General features: G+C 35.2%; 2 protein-coding genes across 3 annotated transcripts; both read left to right on the top strand.

Annotated features, from left to right (window-relative positions):
- The first annotated feature begins 1,222 nt into the window (after positions 1-1,222).
- LOC132042854 (purine permease 21-like) lies at positions 1,223-3,929 on the top strand. Of its 2 annotated transcripts, none has more exons than XM_059433365.1 (2): positions 1,223-1,492; positions 2,661-3,929. In XM_059433365.1, exons 1-2 carry the CDS (start codon positions 1,453-1,455, stop codon positions 3,746-3,748), a joined length of 1,128 nt encoding a protein of 375 aa, XP_059289348.1. In that variant the 5' UTR covers positions 1,223-1,452; the 3' UTR covers positions 3,749-3,929. The 2 variants fall into 2 exon arrangements, with proteins under 2 accessions (XP_059289348.1, XP_059289355.1); XM_059433372.1 differs by having other exon boundaries at positions 1,226-1,492; positions 2,664-3,929.
- A 5,965-nt stretch (positions 3,930-9,894) lies between these two features.
- LOC132047695 (uncharacterized) lies at positions 9,895-10,643 on the top strand. The gene is made up of 3 exons (XM_059438703.1): positions 9,895-10,242; positions 10,380-10,508; positions 10,550-10,643. The coding sequence occupies exons 1-3, from the start codon at positions 10,091-10,093 to the stop codon at positions 10,641-10,643; spliced, it is 375 nt and encodes a 124-aa protein (XP_059294686.1). The 5' UTR covers positions 9,895-10,090.
- Positions 10,644-15,616: the final 4,973 nt, after the last annotated feature.

Raw genomic sequence — 15,616 nt, 5'->3', positions numbered from 1 at the left:
TGAACCTTTTCCCTTTAAATTATAAGTACTTTGATAATTAAGCATGTCTTTTTTCCTACCAATGTGTATTCATTTTGATAAGCATGTTTCGCAGAAATATCCCTCGGGTATCTATCATTGGTATAACGCAATACTTAGTGTTGAATGTATGAGAATTTGTTAAGTATTATTAACATGACATTTGAGTTTATGATTCTCATGCATTAAGGTATAATAATTTATGTGTACAAATCGTATAAAACAAGATTAATGAAAGAAGAGTATGACGTGAGAAAGAAAAGTTCCCAACTGACAAGGGTGGTGGCAGATTTTAGCTGATAAAAGAACCTTGATAGTATATATTGGAATAAAAACAAGTGTAATGAGAGCAAAGTCAATGCTCTTTTATTTCTATATGGCTTGCGTTCTTTCTTTCTTAATTTATTTAAAGAAACGATACATTTTTAGACATTGTAAAAAAGACTAACTTCAAACTTCTCAATTTATTTATAATTACATAAGTGTATAGTTACACAAAGATTAACTTCAAACTTCTCAATTTATTTATAATTCCATAAGTGTATAGTTTACACAAAGATTAACTTCAAACTTCTCAATTTATTTATAATTACATAAGTCTATAGTTACACAAATGTTATATACACGTTTAAGATAATAAATTTTAAGACTACTTTTAACATATGATATAGAAAGAGAATCGAGGGGTCTACATGCATGAGTGTTCAGGTATTCCGTCAATCTAAATATTTATTTCTTAAACTTTATGCCTTCAGCTAGTAAAGTGATAGGAAGAGGATGAACTTTGAACTATATATGGTGCAATCATATATTGGGAAAGTTACACATTTGATCGCTAAATAAAGATAGTTACAACCACTAGTTATATATACAAAACTTATATACTCCACTAGTTATTAAAGTATTTGTATTATATGCATATACATTATAGAAAGAGTTTATATTTGTCGCCTATTATTTAAGTGAACGGTTATGCTTGAATGTAACTTTTTTTATTTATTCGTCAAAAACAAAAACTCCAAGACGATAATGCGAAAGTGGACAGTACTATAGATAGAGAATGACGTTCCGTTGTATTTATAGCACAACAATAGTAGTGCCTACCCAGCTGGATTGGACCGCGAAACGAGGTATCACTACTAATTTGAGAAAGGACTTGATGGATACCTATACACCATGTGTCAAAATTTGGCCCAGAACAATGAATTGTTCTGTTCCCTAATGTATCTAATGAGAGTTGAACATAAATTCAGAAGTTGCCATTTGCAACAAGTGGCTATTTAAATCAACTAAGAACGAGCCCTTATTATTTTTGCACCTATCTTTTAGCTTTGAAGATACAAATCAACAAGTTTCTTTTTTTATAATAATAATTTTCTCTCTTGGTTCCACAAGGAGTCCTTTTTCTTTTAATTTTTTCCCCTAGTCTATGAGATGGGTGGTTCTCCAGTAGTTGTGCAATCACAAGTACAAGGTGAGCTTAGCTTCTTGTCTCATGATCCGTTTTCGAATTATCAAGTACTCCAGTTTCTATGGTTATCTGTATGTATATATGTCAAGCAAATTAAAATTATATAGACTTACCAAAAAGGTGCTAAATTACACACGTTTGGCTCTCGTTTCTTTATGGGTTTACCTTCATTTCTTCTGGTAGCAGTTGTATCTTTTTGCTATTTCTCACTACTAAAAAATTCACTAGTTTTCCATTGAAAAGTCTTTAGTGGCTATTTCCACTTAACGTCGGTGGGAAATCTATATAGTTGTGTTTTTACACGAAAAAATCAGGAAGGTTTTCAGCATTTCAACGGAACCTGTTTCTATCATGTGTTTTTTCAGTGAGCTGGTTTGGTGAGAATGAGGTGGAAAAAATTATGTTTTATAACACAAATTTCTCACTAAATGTCGGTGGTAAACCTTTGCCTGTAGTAGTGTTTGTTCCTCTTAGAACTGTATTTGGTTTAATTTCACTGTACCAGCACACTATAACGGGGTCTCGAAAAATAAGTAATTTCTGCTGGGCCTTTATCCTTTTTTTTAGGTTCATTAGGCTTCTTATTAGTTGAAACTTCCAGTTATCTTGGTAGAAATTTGATATCTTTTTTTCCGCCTCAAGCAAATCGTTTTTTTCCCACAAGGAATCGTGATGTCTTTCTATGGAATTGCGGGTCTCTTTATTAGCTCTTATTTGTGGTGCACAATTTCCTGGAATGTAGGTAGTGGTTATGATCGATTCGATGGAAAGGAAGGTTAACTATGAAATTATAAACTACTAAGTACTTGTTTTGTTATAGTACATAGGAAAGTTCAGTTACTTTAGTAAAATATAACGTAAAGTTTATTTGTGACTTAATTGTTATAGGGTAAAATTTATTTGTAATTTTGAGCATAGCACACGTAGTTGAGTTACTTTAGTGAGTTAAAAAAATGTTCTCCGATTTTACTATTATAATAATGAGTAACTTAGCGACTTTAAAGTTATAATGAGTAAAGTTACTTGATAAATCAGATTGTTTTCACTTTACTGCTATAACAGACAATGTTTAATGACCATACATTGAAATTAACCACATGCACAAAAGACTGAAAATTGAACCTTTTTATCTGTTCTGCTTGGTCATTTATTATGGGATTTTATTGCACAGCAGGTGACGAATCTAAAAAGGAACATATCACCTCTCAGAATGGATCTGAAATTAAAGCTCCAGCTTTCATTCAGAACAAATGGTGGATCCAAATGGTCATTTATTCAACATTTGTTCTATCTGGCCAAGCTATAGGTACACTCTTAGGCAGATTATATTTTGACAAAGGAGGAAATAGCAAATGGTTAGCCACATTAGTACAAACTATAGGCTTCCCAGTTCTCATCCCTTTCCTCTTTATCACATCAACAAAAACTAATAAAGTTAATGAAATAAAAAAACCATCTTTCTTAGTTGTTGCTTCATTTTACACTTTACTAGGGTTATTCATAGCTGGAACTTGCATGTTATACACAATAGGTTTACAATACCTCCCTGTCACAACTTATTCACTGATTTGTGCTAGTCAATTGGCATTCAATGCCCTTTTCTCCTTCTTCCTAAATAAACAAAAATTCACCCCTTATATAGTGAACTCATTAGTAATTCTCACCGCATCCTCTTCCCTTCTTGTTCTCCAGAACGACGATTCTGGAGTCCAGTCCAATAAAACGTCTACAAAAAAATATATATTCGGGTTTTTGTCCACCGTTGCAGCATCTGCTGGCACTGCATTGCTGCTCTCTATTACACAACTCGCTCTTCAAAAAATCTTTAAGAGGGAGAGTTTTCGTTTAATCATAGAAATGTCAGTTTATCAGTCATTAGTGTCAACATTGGCAATATTAATAGGGCTTTTCGCTAGTGGGGAGTGGAAAAAATTGGACAAAGAAATGAACGAGTATAAATTAGGGAAAATTCGATATCTTTTAAATCTGATTGGAACAGCTATTTCTTGGCAAGCTTTCACAGTTGGTTCAATAGGGCTGATTTTCAAAGTGTCTTCATTATTTTCAAATGTGATAAGTATTTTAGGTCTGCCTGTGGCTCCTGTTTTGGCTGTGATTCTTCTTCATGACAAGTTGACTGGTATCAAAGTGATGTCAATGTTGTTGGCTATATGGGGTTTTGTGTCATATATGTATCAGCATTACCTTGGCGATTTGAGACAAGAGTGCAACAAGGACTCAATTAGTGGAGCTCTCTGAAGTTTCTAGATCTCATTGAAAGAAGTTAAATTTGTAAATTAAATAGTATAAAATTTCGTGTATATATATTGTTCATAAAGATCATAACTTTTTTCACTCTCATGTTGTGTTATATGCACTTTTTGGACGAATATGTATTATTCCATATATGCAGTGTATCGGTTCGAAATTTACACCTGAATTTGCGACTGGACAAAATTCGAGACATAAAGATATTGGCCTTAGGGTGTTCAAAAACCAACTCAAATCAAATCAAACCAATGTAAGAAATTAGACCTCTATTTTGGTAATTTGATTAGCATGGTTTTTAGATTAAAAAAAAATTGATAATATTTATTGTGGTTTGATATTAAACATAAAAAGTTCGAACTACACCGATACACACACTCTAAGTAATAATATAATATAATTTTTAAACTGTTTTCATTCTTGTTAATATTCTTTTTGTAATGATGTGTATACATAATCATAATATTTGCACGAGATATACTGTTTATGCATGACTACTCTAGAGGAATTATATTTGTTCTTGTATTTATGTTCTTTATTTCAATGGGTTTGCGCTTAGAATCTTAGTACAGGTTTGTACTAATTCTGATATTTGCCACGCTATTAATAAAGATATGAATGTAAGGTTTCAATTTCTTAGTCAAGTTAGTTTTAATTAGACGGCATTGAAAATCCAACTCATAAGGTAAAAAATAAGAAGTCCAATAGTTTTGCACCTTTTAGATTTACGTACTTCTTTTTATTTTAAAAAATGTCAAACTGCTTCTTTTTCATAATTAACATGAAGTTCAAGAAGAACAAAAAAAACAACAACAACAACAACAACAAGAGCAGCCGATTATGGTTAGGGAATTCACGTTTTAGGGTTCCTAACTAGATAAACAAATTCACACGGATAAAAAAATAAAGACATAATATCAAACTCTGTACTAAAATCATCAGATCCTTGGTTGTTTATCTTGGTTGTTTCATACGGACGGAAAAAAATTTCGGCGGTTTTCATTTTTTCTCTGATAATCCTTGCTTGCGTAAATATTGTATAATATGTGTATCATTAGTGTGTATACACACACACACATTATATGTTAATTATATATTTATTATACACAAATTACACAATTCTATACGTATGATACATTTTTTATACATACACAACAATGATATAGTTTATATACATACGCTAAAATTAGTTGAAAAATGGAATTATTTTGAAAAGGCTAAAAAATATCTGTTAAGATTCTCGGGTAATCGGGTGTCAATAGTTTCACCGGCATGGCTATTCGTGTTCCTTTCCCATTAAGAATCCCAATAATTAACACCTTCAAAATCATTTTAAAGATGGCCATATTGGGCCGAGTCTCATCACGGGCCTACGTCCTCAACAGATCATTTTTTGAAAAATTTAGGGCAATTCGCAGAATTGCCCTTTTTTTGGGGTGGTCTTTAAATTTTGCCCCTCATATTTGAAATCTTTAAAATTTGCCCTTCGGCTAACACCCATAGGTTTCAGGTTCGAACCCACGCGCGTGTAAAATTTTAAAAAAAAATCGCAAGGCGAGTTTAAATTTCGCTATGGACCCGCATACTTTTGTTAAGGAATTACAAAAGTTATCTAGGACCGCATACTTATGCCTAATGTGGGCGACTTGGCATAAGTATGATCCCAGCATAACTTTGATAATTCCTTCACAGTTATCTTGGTCCGATAAAAGTTTATGGATAAAGTGGATCCATGCCTACTATGTCAAAGAGTAGGATTTGACCAATTTAACGTTATGCTTGGCAGGACATATTGGATGGTTAGACAAATTATTGGTTCTTGGAGAATCCTGGAGCAAGTGCATACTTCTTCAACCCGGAAAAAGCTTGATTCGAACTAAATTCTTGCAATTATTAGGTAATCTGAAAGAGTCAACCGAAAATTTATGGTGTTTCAACATGCCACTCGACCAAAATATATTTCACAATGTGATTGTGCTTACATGGAAGATCACGATTGCTAATAGGATCATACAATGGGGCTTGAGTGTAGAACCAATTTGTGTTATGTGCAAGTGTTGTGATGAAGAAAGTTTGCCCATTAAAAGTATGCCCCCACCGCATAACTTTGTGAAGGAATTATCAAAGTTATGCGGACCCGGCATACTTATGCCTTATGGGCGACTTGGCATAAAGTATGCGGATCCGCATAACTTTGATAATTCCTTCACAAAGTTATGCCGGTCCGGCATAAAAGTTTATGGATAAAGTGGATCCATGCCTACTATGTCAAAGAGTAGGATTTGACCAATTTAACAAAGGTTGGCAGACATATTGGATGGTTAGACAAATTATTGGTTCTTGGAGAATCCTGGAGCAAGTGCATACTTCTTCTCAACCTGGAAAAAGCTTGATTCGAACTAAATTCTTGCAATTATTAGGTAATCCTGAAAGAGTCAACTGAAAATTTATGGTGTTTCAACATGCCACTCGACCAAAATATATTTCACAATGTGATTGTGCTTACATGGAAGACTGCTGACTGCTAATAGGATCATACAATGGGGCTTGAGTGTAGAACCAATTTGTGTTATGTGCAAGTGTTGTGATGAAGAAAGTTTGCCCATTAAAAGTATGCCCCCACCGGCATAATTTGTGAAGAAATTATCAAAGTTATGGACCGCATACTTATGCCAAGTCCGCCCATAAGGTATGAGTATGCCGGGTTCGGCATAAAATTTGTAATTCCTTAACAAAAAGTATCGCGTCCGGCATACACGCGATTCAACCCTTGTCTTGCGATTTTTTTTTTTTAATTTTTGCTTGAGCGAGGGTTCGAAAACTCGAACTCGCGAAGGGCAAAAATTAAAGACCAAAGAATATGAGGGGCATAATTTAAAGACCACAAATATGAGGGGCAAAATTTAAAGACCACCCCAAAAGAAGGGCACTCCGCGCAAAAAATTGAAAAATTTACTTGTCATAACTACCTATAAGACTTATTTATGAATAATAACTACCTTATTTTTTATTTAATTTTGGTAGCTTTACTTTTTCAAAATTACATTCCATAACTGATCCAATAACTTTCAAAAATACATATACCCCTCTCTATTCTCCCTTACTACACATTTAAAATTTTTCATCTTATCCAAACCCTAAAAAAAATTCTCTCCTCTCCTCTCCTTCCCCTCACTGCCGCCTCTCTCTCTTTCTCTTTTTCTCTATCTCCGCCTCTCCTCTCCTTCCCTCACTTACCCTCCCTCCCTCCTCCATCTCCACCACCAACGCCACCGTCAGCACCACCACCACCACTTTATCCCCCCCCAACCCCAACCCACTTTCTCGTATATGCACAGTTTGTTTTGTTTGTGAAATTAATATTTATCGGAGAAGGGGTCAAATACGATCAATGCTATAAGGATCTTCGCGACATCAGAATAACGATTCTTGGACTATAGCAAATATGTTTCATATCTCTATTTGTCCCGGCCTTGCACCGCAACTCCTTTTAAATCCAAAAGCACTTGCCAATGATAAAGGACTATGCTAAAGATTACGTCCTTAAGTTTAAGGGAATTACTTAATGGAGAAAACAGAAATGCATCTTCATGAAAGAGTCTTGATGGAGAGCTAAAACATGTTTTATTACACTATTAATAGTTCCTTTGAATTGTATTTCGCAGTATTTCAATCTATTCATCTTTTTTTGGTGTAAATATAGTGAACGTTCCAAACATAGAGCCTATTTTTTACTCCACTTTATTTTCACGATTTTTGTATTTTGTTGTATTTCAATGTATTCATCTTTTTTTTGTGTAAATATAGTGAAAGCCTGTTTTTACAACTATTCCAAATATAAAGCCTGTTTTTACTCCATTTTATTTTCACAATTTTTATCTTTTGCTGTATTTCAATGTATTCATCTTTTTTTGGTGTAATTATAGTGAATGTTCCGATGGGACATTTGTAAACAATGATATACAACCGCTGGGACATTTATATTTCGCTGTATTTCAAAACGACGAAATACAGTTGCTGGTGTATTTACATGTAATTAAAAAAATTGAAATACAACCGAATCCAGCAAAAACTATGTATTCTGGGAGACATTTGTATTTTTGAAAAATTATCGTGCTGATTTTTTTTTGAATTCAAAAAGTTTGGAATGGAGTAATTTGGAGAGAGAAACGTGAGCTGTTATGGAATTTCAGCTGTTATGCGTGATACATGGTTGATTTAATTTGACTTACCATTTAAAATGAAAGAAGAGAATAACGTTCCATAAATACAACCTATTTTTATTAAGCCGGGATTTTGTATTTCCGTGTATTTCAAAAATACGAAATACAACCGAATACAACAAAAACTAGCTACGGTTTGTAAATATAGAAAAAGTAGCTATAAATTGTTAGAAGCTATTAAAAGGTAGCTATTTATGTAAGTTTCACTCATTTTTTTGTGCGGAGTGCCCTTCAAATGCACTGCTCTTTAATTTTTATCCCTCAAATGGTTGGTCTTTAATTTTTGTCCTTGGCCTAAAACTCATAGGTTCCGGGTTTGAATCCCTGCTCAGTAAAAAATTTTAAAAAAATTCACCAGGTAGAACTTGAATTCGCAAGGCAGAATTTCGTAGAGCAGAGTTTTGTCCAAACAAACTCTACCTATATATATATATATATTAGGCAGAGTTTGAAACTCTGCCTGAAGCAGGTAAAATTTTGCCTGCAAGCCTAAGTTTGCTATTAAACACTGCCTTGCGATTTTTTTTTTTTTTACTGAGCCGAAATTCGAACTCCAAACCTCATGGTATTAGCCGAAGGGCAATTCCTACGAATTGCCCTTCACCAATTCATTAAAGAACTTGATCGATCTGTTGAGGGCAATTCACAGGAATGCCCTTACTTTGGGGTGGTCTTTAATTTTTGCCCAGCAAATTGGTGGTCTTTAATTTTTGCCCTTCGCCTAATAACATGAGGTTTGGGGTTCAAATCCCGGCTTAGTCAAAAAAAAAAAAAAAAAAATATCGCAAGGCAGAGTTTTGTAGGAAAGTTAGGCCTATTTGGGCCAAAGTTAGGCCTTAGGCAGAATTTTGAATGCAAAACTTTACCTGCTGGCATAGTTTTGCAAGCCAAAGTTAGGCCACAGGCATAGTTTTGCGAGCCAAAGTTAGGCCTCAGGCATAGTTTTGCAAGCCATCAGGCATAATTTGCTTGCAAACTCTACCTGCATGCAAAGTTTTGCAAGCCAAAGTTAGGCCTCAGACATAGTTTTGCAAGCCATCAGGCATAGTTTGCTTGCAAACTCTACCTCAAGGCAGAGTTTACCTTCAGGCATAAGACAAACTGTGCCCACTGCCTAGCAAATCTAAACCTTTGCCTTGCGATTTTTTATTTTTATTTTTGTCTGAGCAGGAGGTCGGATCCGAAACCCATGAATTTTTAGGCAAAAGACAAAAACTAAAGGGAAAATAACATAGACTACCAACTTAAGACTCTTTATCACAAAATATAATGATACTTTTCCTTATTTACGGAACGTAACGACAATTTACGAAATATGACGGATTTGGGCTTTAGTACTGTACCACGTTTTGGGCTTTAGTACCGCACCACGATTTTGGGCTTTGGCAGTTCACTTAGCCCAACTGTGAATGCAATTTTTCTCTTCCTCCTCTGCAATATTCCCTCTCTACTCTTAACCCACTATCTCATACAAATTTTCTCTCTCTCTCTCTCTCTAATTTGTTTGCAATGTTGATGTAAATGTGTGTGATTCTCCATTCCATTTTCCTCTGTTTCGTTCCATTTCACCATTAGTAAAGGTAATCTAGGGTTTACAATTCCTTTAGTTTTGATCATATATTGTTGTGGTAGTTTCAATCATATAGTTTCAATCATCTATTGTTGTGTTAGTTTCGAATATTTATTGATGTGTTTCTATCTTCATTTCAATCAATTTCATCTTGTTCAGTCAATTTGGACGGTTTATTTAGGGTTTCTACTTTGTATTTCCAGTTTTTTTGTGTGCGCATGTGTGTGATTATCCATTCTATTTTCCTCTGTTTCGTTCCATTTCATGATTAGTAAAGGTAATCTAGGGTTTACAATTCCGTTAGTTTCGATCATATATTGTTGTATTAGTTTCAATCATATCCGTGGGTATAAGTTGCTTGCAAATATCGCTTGGGATAAAGTCGACTATGTGCTCATACCGATTAATGTAGGCCAGAAACATCATTGGGTGCTGGCTGTTTTATCTATACAAAGCAGGTGTCTTTATGTCTATGATTCACTCCCGGGAGGTGCAGCGCACACTCGTGCGGTTAGAGAAATTGTTCAAAAACTGGCAAAAATGATACCACTCTTCTTTAACAGTACTGGATTTTATGGCAAAAGGGATGATGTAGACTGGAAGAATAACATAGAATACATTGAGAAGGGTGTTTCTGATCCTTTGGATTATGTCTTCGTGGAGAATTTGCCAGAACAAGATCCGGAATCAAAGTACGTATATTTATTCTATGAAATATGGTCTTTTGCAATTTTTAACATCTCGTTGATAGTTTTCATACATAAAAAATTCTTTTCTCATACATTCCATCATCATTTTCTTTCTTTTTCGATCATCATCTTCACCGTAGTGATTGTGGAGTCTATGTATGTGCATTTGCTGAATATATCAGCCAAGGCATCTTGGAAATCCCAAAGGACGAGTTCGATCATCATCTTCACCGTAGTAGGTATGGTGCCCTACTGTGGGATTATGCAAGGCAAATTTTGCCCCTCATATTGAAATCTTTAAATTTCGCAGGATGCTGGAGCTATTAGTGAGTGTGAAGCCCACCGGATTGGTTACCGAAATTAGGTGGGCCAAGAATTCGCAAGGAACCGGGGCATACTTTTAGTCCCCCTAAGGGGGAAAAATATACCGAGACCTAAACGAAAAGTGAAAAATTAGTTTTTAGAGTTACTAGTTTGTAGTGTTTGATGTAAAAACATAGTTTGTTGGTTATGACTGGGTATGATACATTTTGTCGGGATCTATCTTAAGTTTTTGCTTGTTTTGTTATGCAAATATTGTAACTCATCTTGCTATGAATCTTTGAGTGGTTATGATACATTTTGTTGGGATCTATCTTAAGTTTTTGGTTCGAACTGTTTTGTTATGCAAATATTGTAACTCATCTTGCTATGAATCTTTGAGTTTATTAATCATATTTGATACGTCTTTCATACAATTTGGTTTGAGAGGCGTTTTGAATCGTGTAGCTGCTCTTGCTTCAGGTTCTGCAGATTGTAAGAAATGCCAAATTGAAAATAATGTAATGTGAGCTCTGACATATTTACCACAATACATTAGCCTGTTAAATACCATTTTTTTGCACGGATTGCCCTTCGTTTGCCCCTCAAATTTGTGGTCTTTAAATTTTGCCCTTCATATTTGTGGTCTTTAAATTTTGCCCTTTGCTTGGAAAGATGAGCGAATACATGAAGTTCTGGGTTCGAACCCCCGCTCAGGCATAAAATAAAAAAATAATTTCGCAAGGCAGAACTGGGGAGTGTATGCCGGATCCAGCATACAATCTTTAAGAAAAAGTTAAAGTTATGCCGGATCCGCATAACTAAATGCCCCCTCAAGACATGGCATACTTTTAGTTAAACATAACTAAAAGTCTGCCGGAGGGGGCATACAAAATTTAAACTTTGCCTTATAAGGCAAACTTTTTTTTTTTTTGGTTGAAAGTCTATTTTATTCCATCCAAAAAACTTTTACAGCACAAAGTTAAAGCTGACCTTCAACTGTACATGGTAAAATTCCTACTCACTAACTTGTATAAGTCAAACTAGGAGCAACTATTACATTAAAAAAAAAAAAAAACCAGTTTCAATCAACTACACTTAGCTAGGGATAGCAATTCATAGCAGCAAGAGCTCTCTGCCATTTGAAGTTGTTCCTGCCTTGGATGTGAATATGTTGTGCAATCTCTCTGCAAAGTCTATCGGAAGAAACCGAGTATTTTGAAATCCGAGTAGGTTCCTTTCTCTCCAAACCAATGCCACTTTACCAAAAATGCAAAACAAGTAATGGAGCAAAGCCTCGATTTGTGTCTAGCAATGTGTGAGATCCATTTGATTTCATTTTGCCAGCCCCCTATTCTTCTAGTGTACCCCGACCATACCAACAATCTGTACCACAGTCCTTTTGTGATGGAGCATTCAAAATAAAGATGGGAAAATGTTTCTTGGGTCTGCCACAGAAGATGCAATCGTGGGCACTTGAATGCCAAATTTCGAAGTCTATCAACAATTGCTAACTACTTTGTATTGCCAGTGCAAAGTGTGAATTTGTATCCGGGATGGACATTTGGTTGCAAGATAATACTTTTCCATGTAACTTTGGTTTATATGCTTGAAAAAATACATATATATGCTTCAAGGCAAAGTTTGCCCATAAGGCATAAGTATGCCCCCATCGGCATAAGTTTGGTAAATCCTTAACAAGTTTATGCCGATGGGGCATACTTTTAAAGAGGCAAACTTTTATGCCGGATCCGGCATAAACTTGTGAAGGAATTATCAAAGTTATGCCGGAACCGGCATACTTATGCCAAGTCTGCCCATAAGGCATAAGTAATTCCTTCACAAGTGTATGCCGATGGGGGCATAGCGAAATTTAAACTTTGCCTTGCGAATTTTTTTTTAAAATTTTGACTGTGTGGGGGTTCGAACCTGAAACCCATGGGATTTAGCGAAGGGCAAAATTTAAAAATTTCATATATGAAGGGCAAAATTTAAAGACCACCCCAAAAGAAGGGCAATTCTGCGAATTGCCCGTTAAATACATTATTCATACAGTAACCATACATATTGCAGACAAACTATAAGATTTTATTATAGCCAACCAAACCAAACACGTAATGTTGATAACCAAATTCATATCAACTTTTCAACATTATTATTATTAAAATTGTACTCAGTTTCTACTCTTACTAAAAAAAAAAAAAAAAAAACAGAGTTTATACTGTCATTAAAAAAATATCACCGCCATAACATTGTCGACTATTTAATTTCCCTTTGGAATATTGCTACAAGTCTTCTTATTGTGGCCTTCTGTACCACATCTGCTGCATGTCACTGTTGATTTCTTAAATTTCCCCTCGTGGAATGGTTTCATTCGTTTGGTAGCTGGCCTTCCTGGTGGTCTTTTACCATCTGGTGGCAACACAATCTCTTCTTTTACATGCCTCGGTATATCCCATGTACTTTCACATGGAAGAGGCACAACTGGTATTGCATATGTATCGAGGAAATTCTTATTGCTGTAGTAGGCAGAGGTATATTCCGCTCCATGTTGGTGCCTATACACTATAGCAGCCATAGCATGCCCGCAAGGTATCTCATCCAGTTGAAATCTTCCACAAGTACACGTCCTAGCTCGAAGACACACTGTGAACCTCTTAACACCATCAATCACTGTATGTAGAAATTCAGTGAAGCTCGTACCTGCAATCAAAATTACATTTGTACAAGTAATTCAGAAATTATACACTAAACATACAACATATATACACATATTATAGAGTTTTCATACATATGACGGTAAAAAAAGAAGGATACAAGTTAACAGAAGGATTATCTTACAGTCATACGGTGTGATAATACCCCATTCTTGTTGATAATTTCTTGATACTTTTTAGTAAGATCTGTGAATGTATTCTTTGCTTCTTCATTGTGCGTCGCATTCCATCTTTCAACCAGGCCTCCTCATGAAATCCAATAATTTTGCCACCGGCAATTCCCTAGCATTTTCGTAGCATTGTTTATAGATTCAGCTATGTTTGAAGTCTGTGTCCATGTTCTTTTTACTGTTGCATGTATCCGTGTCCATTTATGATAACCAATCTCAAACAAGTATCTCCTCAGCTTCCTATCTATTTTGGTCACCCTTCCCATGCATTCATTAAACTCTTGGAGGGTGTATGCCTTAGCCATTGCATAGTATAATTTCCTCATCTGCTCTTTGTTTCTGTGGCATTGCTTAATTAAATTGTTCCACAAATGCCAAATACAGGCATAATGAGGCAGCCCAGGGTACACTGCTGCACTCGCATTCCATATACTTTCATGCCTGTCCGACACAAAGCACATGTTCTCCCTCTCACCAAAAGCTTCCCTGAACCGCTCAAAGAACCATGTCCAAGATGAATCATTTTCGGAATCAACTATACCATATGCAAGCGGCAGTATACTACCTGTTTCCATACACAAATAATACAATCAGTTATAAACTTTTTTTTTTTTAAAAAAAGAAGATAAAAAACAAACCTCCTGGATCCAATGTACAAGCAATTAGCATAGTCCCCTTGTAAGTTGATTTAAGATGGGTTCCGTCAACCACCACTATAGGTCTGCAATACTCCCATCCTCTAATACAAGCTTCCAGTGCTACAAAGGTATACAAGAAACGGTCTTCCTCTGTTTTTTCCAATCTTACAACCGATCCCGGATATGTCTTCTGTAAAATGTATAAGTAGGTCAGAAGTTTATCGTACGAGTCGGCTCGGATCCTCGCAACATAATCATTGCCTTTTGCTTCGCTCTATAAGCTTGCATGTAGGTCAATGTTACACCATGTTGTTTCCTCATGTCCCTAGATATATCCTTGGGTGTGTATATTGTTTTTGGATCTTCATACTTATCCATTATAATAATGCTGACGACATTGGAAGTTGCTTCGACGTTGTTCATAAATCTATCCTTTAACAAGCATGTGTGCACATCACAGAAATTCCTAATCTTGAAAAGCCTTGACTCATTTAGACTTGAGGCCTTTAAACACCATGAACAATTGTCACCTAGGGGCATACGAGATGATAGCTATTGATGAAGAAGTACACATCAGAAACATTGAAAATATACCTTTTTATACATACATCATAATTTTTATACATACACCCACCTATATTCTATATGTGATTTACATACATACATGCTTCATACATTTTTTATTTATCTACAATAAACAATAATATTTGTTCGTACCTTTTTTGTACCGTACCTTTTCACCCGAAATTGAAATCGCTTCATAAAGGCATATTGCCTCATACAATCGCATTAGTGTTTCTTTATCCTTGTAAATTCTTTTTCCGCAACAAATTCATGTCGAGGGTCGCTTATTATTTCGTTTCCACAACTATCCAACAACTCAACATGTTCACTTGAAGCCATATCAATCTGTTCAATAATATTTCCCATGTATGAAGATTGAATCTCTCGACCCCTATTTATTGAACTGGAACTGCTTTCACCATCATGATGGAATTCAATTCCCTCCATTTCACTATCCTCCAATGTGATACATAAAGGAAACCCCATCAAGAAATCTTTGTACTCTTTTTTTGATCTAAATATACCCAAACACCCATGTCGTTGTGTATGATCATTGGTGGGCATCGATCACTAGCAATGTATTTAATAATCATGGTTTGGACCGTGGTATCTATCCCGGTTGAGTGAACAATTGTAGAAATCAATCCATTATAGTTCGAATTTGAATCGTACTGGATTCCTTCAATTTTGAATTCTACATATCGACCTGTTACACGAAGTTGAGCTATACTTTAAACCAAAATTCATACATACTAAAATAGACAAAATTTGTCTGAACCAAATTAGTTCCACACTACAGACTCTACCTAGTATACAGAGTTCATACAACTTTCAACCAAAATCCGTACATACTCCAATAGACAATTTTTTCCTGAACAAAATCAGTTCCACATACAGAATCTACCTAGTATACGGAGTTCATACAACTTTTCAACCAAAATCCATACATACTCCAATAGACAAATTTTCTGAACAAAATCGGTTCCAC

The sequence above is a fragment of the Lycium ferocissimum genome, chromosome 2, assembly GCF_029784015.1.
Source record: "Lycium ferocissimum isolate CSIRO_LF1 chromosome 2, AGI_CSIRO_Lferr_CH_V1, whole genome shotgun sequence".
NCBI classification, from domain to species: Eukaryota; Viridiplantae; Streptophyta; class Magnoliopsida; order Solanales; family Solanaceae; genus Lycium; species Lycium ferocissimum.
The sequence above is the reverse complement of the archived record's forward strand: the minus strand, read 5'-3'. Positions and strand labels throughout refer to the sequence as shown.

Coding starts and splice junctions, on each gene's coding strand:
- LOC132042854 (XM_059433365.1), top strand. CDS start 1,453: ATGGGTGGTTCTCCAGTAGTTGTGCAATCACAAGTACAAG. Junction 1,493..2,660: donor TGTGCAATCACAAGTACAAG/GTGAGCTTAGCT, acceptor TTTATTGCACAG/CAGGTGACGAATCTAAAAAG.
- LOC132047695 (XM_059438703.1), top strand. CDS start 10,091: ATGATACCACTCTTCTTTAACAGTACTGGATTTTATGGCAAAAGGGAT. Junction 10,243..10,379: donor GAACAAGATCCGGAATCAAA/GTACGTATATTT, acceptor TCTTCACCGTAG/TGATTGTGGAGTCTATGTAT. Junction 10,509..10,549: donor CTACTGTGGGATTATGCAAG/GCAAATTTTGCC, acceptor TAAATTTCGCAG/GATGCTGGAGCTATTAGTGA.